The sequence below is a fragment of the Otolemur garnettii genome, unplaced genomic scaffold (genome assembly GCF_000181295.1).
Source record: "Otolemur garnettii isolate 467f Iridium unplaced genomic scaffold, OtoGar3 scaffold00008, whole genome shotgun sequence".
NCBI lineage: Eukaryota > Metazoa > Chordata > Mammalia > Primates > Galagidae > Otolemur > Otolemur garnettii.
In genome coordinates, this window is record NW_003852403.1 from 39,581,009 (window position 1) to 39,584,413 (window position 3,405).

Genomic DNA, 3,405 nt, shown 5'->3' on the forward strand with positions numbered 1-3,405 from the left:
GCCCACCACAACACCTGGCTGTTTTTTGGTTGCAGCCATCACTGTTGTTGGGTGGGTCTGGGCTGGATTTGAACCCGCCACCTTAGGTGTATGTAGCTGGCGCCTTAGCCACTTGAGCCACAGGCGCCGAGCCTGAACTATGTAATTTCTTAGTAATGTTTTCTGTCATGTGCCCTGTGGTATTCTGTTATTAATAAAATATTTTAACGTTTCTGTCTATGTGAATTGAGGTAGGGTTCTTCCTCAGCCACTAGACAAACTGTTGTAAACTCTTAGAAATCACTAAATAAAATTAATATAGAAATCAGAGGTTTGTAATTGGAACGTATACAGAAATGAAAGATTAAAACTGTCAGTAAAAGCTAAAGGATAAGGGCACAGCTCTGGGGAGCACACAGTACCGGAAGAGAAGCGTAAGCTTGTAAGAAATTACCAGATTAGCATATTGAATACTTCAATAGCAGTTTTCAAATTCTAAAAATAGATGTAGTAGTCCCTGGCCAGTGAGATAAAAACTGTTATATAAAGATTTTGTTTTCTGATAACATTTGGTTGTTCAAAAAATTAAATCCCACTTGAATTAAATATTTATTTCCTGACTTTTAATTCCAAATAGACTCAGTAGATGCCAGGAACCATATGTCTAACTGATATTACAGTATTTTGATATCCAAACTACATCTACCAGATTGCTGAACCTTTTTTTTCTAGTTATTTGCTCTAGTTTTTTATTTGAAAAATAAACAATCTTAGAGAAATGAATTTCATCTTGTAAGGATCTTTTTTCTCTTATTAATTACAGGAAATATTTTAAACCCAAAGAATTAGATATTTTGAAAAAGGTTAATATATCTCAGAAAACTAGTAATTATGGACATTGTCTCTTTGGATAGGCTCACATGACTTGGGATAGAGAGTCCACAGAACTTCGTTACCGTAGACTTCAACATTTGCTTGAAAAAAGCAATATCTACTCCAAATTTTTATTAACTAAAATGGAACAGCAACAATTAGAGGTATGTATATATGGTTTACTGTAGCTAAGTGTTTTTAAAGAAGCTTTATAGAGGTATAAATTACATATAATAAAATGCATAGACTTTAGTTAATAGTTTGATGAATTTCGACCAGATAAAGTTCCATCACTCCAGGCATGAGCCACTGCGTCCAGCCTGAGAAGCATTTCATTTTTTAAAAATAGTGTTATATTGGCTCGGCACTGGTAGCTCTGGTTGGGTACTGGCCACATGCACTGGGGCTGGTGGGTTTGCACTGGGGTTGGTGGGTTTGAACCTGGCCCAGGCCTACTAAACAAACAATAGCTGAGTGTTGTGACAGGTGCCTGTAGTCTCAGCTCCTAGGGAGGGTGAGGCAAGAGAATTGCTTGAGCCCAAGAGTTTGAGGTTGCTGCAAGCTATGACACCACGGCACTCTACCAAGCGCAGCATAGTGAGACTCGGTCTCCAAAAAAACCAAAATAGTGTTATCAAGGTATAATTGACCTATACTAAAATGCACATATTTAAAATCTATAATTTTATAAGAGTCTTTTTCTTTTTTTGGTAGAGTCTCAGAATTTTGCCCAGACTTAGAGTGCCCTGGCATCAGCCTAGCTCACAGCAACTTCAAACTCCTGGGCTGAAGCAATCCTCCTGCCTCAGCTTCCCAAGTAGCTGGGACTCCGGACACCTGCCACAATGCCTAGCTAATTTTTTTCCTTACTTTTAGAGGAGATGGGGTGTGGCTATTGCTCAAGCAGGTTTTAAACTCCTGAGCTCAAGGGATCCCTCTGCCTTGGCCTCCCAGATTGCTAGGATTACAGGCATGAGCCACTGTGCTGGCCTGATTTGTAAGTTTTGACACATGATAACAAACATACCCATCAATTCTAAACAGTTTTTTTTTTTTTTTGAAACAGATTCTCACTATGTTACCCTGGTAGAGTACCATGGTTTCACAACTCAAACAGCAACATCCAACTCTTGGGCTTAAGTGATTCTCTTGCCTCAGCCTCCCAAGTAGCTGGGACTACAGGCTCCTGCCACAACACCTGGCTATTTTTTGTTGCAGTTGTCATTGTTGTATAGTTGACTTGGGCTGGTTTCAAACCCACCACCTTCGGTGTATGTGGCTGGCACCGTAACCACTGTGCTACAGGTGCCGAGCCCAAATAGTTTTTTTTTTTTTTTTTTTTGGTTTTGTTTTAAAGACAGGGTCTCACTCTGTTGCCTAGGGTGCAGTGGCTCAATCATAATCATAATCACTGTAATCTCATATTCCTGGGCTTGAGTGATCCTTTAATCATTTAAAAATGATTAAACTCATTTTTAATTCTCTTTCCTTCTACTCCCTCTATTTATATCCTGTGGTAGCCACTGATAAGTTTTACTTTTACAAATTGATTTGTGTATTTTTTTTTTGGACACAGAGCTGTTGCCCTGGGTCAAGTGCTATAGCATCATAGCTCGCAGCAACCTCAGCCTTGGGCTTAAGCAATTCTCTTGCCTCAGCCTCCCAAGTAGCTGGGACTACAGGCACCCACCACAATGCCTGGCTATTTTTTGGTTGTAGTTGTCATTGTTGTTTGGCAGGCCCCAGCTGGATTTGAACCCGCCAGCTCTGGTGTATGTGCCTGGTGCCCTAGTTGCTGAGCTACAGGCACTGAGCCTCATTTGTGTATTCTGTTAGTGATAGGTTCTTTTAGCTTTTAGAGGTTTGGAAGTCTTCACTTTTCTTCATTTTGAAAGATGTATTTGCTAGGTAATGAATTTTTTTCTTCAATATTTTTTCCTTGGAAAACTTTCATGTTTCTCTGCCTTCTGTTTGTTTTGATGAGTCAAAGCCATGATACTGTCTCTAACCAATTTGGCTACCTTCCTCAATCTCATACCCTTTCAGACCTCTTTCCTGCCTTTGAACTCTTGCTGTTTCTGCCTGGAACCCTCTTCTTTTTGGTAACTGCAAGATTGGCTTTTTCAGCTTTAAGCCTTGACTTAAGTGTTTTGAGGTGAAATCTGCCCTCACAACCTTAATAATAACATTGCTAACACGCCTTATTCTGTTCTTCCCATTGCACTTACTATTTGACTTATAATATCATTTATTGTATGCATTGTTTGTCTTTCCACTAGAATATATGAAGATTTAAAAAGTCTTGTAAATTGGCTCGGCGCCCGTAGCACAGTGGTTATGGCTCCAGCCACATGCACTGAGGCTGGCAGGTTTAAACCCTTCCGGCCAGCTAAACAACGATGACAAATGCAACAAAAAAATAGCTAGGCTTTGGGTGGAGCCTGTGGCTCAGTGAGTAGGGCACCAGCCCCATATACCAAGGGTGGCGGGTTCAGACCCAGCCTTGGCCAAACTGCAACAACAAAAAATAGCTGGGTGTTGTGGCGGGCGCCT

At 40.4% G+C, this 3,405-nt stretch overlaps 1 protein-coding gene across 1 annotated transcript in view; it reads left to right on the plus strand.

Moving 5' to 3' along the window:
• HELLS (helicase, lymphoid specific) overlaps positions 1-3,405 on the plus strand; it is a 56,920-nt gene that overhangs the window by 6,802 nt on the left and 46,713 nt on the right. The window contains exon 3 of the mRNA XM_003783720.3: positions 894-1,016. Coding sequence (XP_003783768.2) covers positions 894-1,016 — 123 coding nt within the window. The remainder of the gene's footprint in view (positions 1-893; positions 1,017-3,405) is intronic.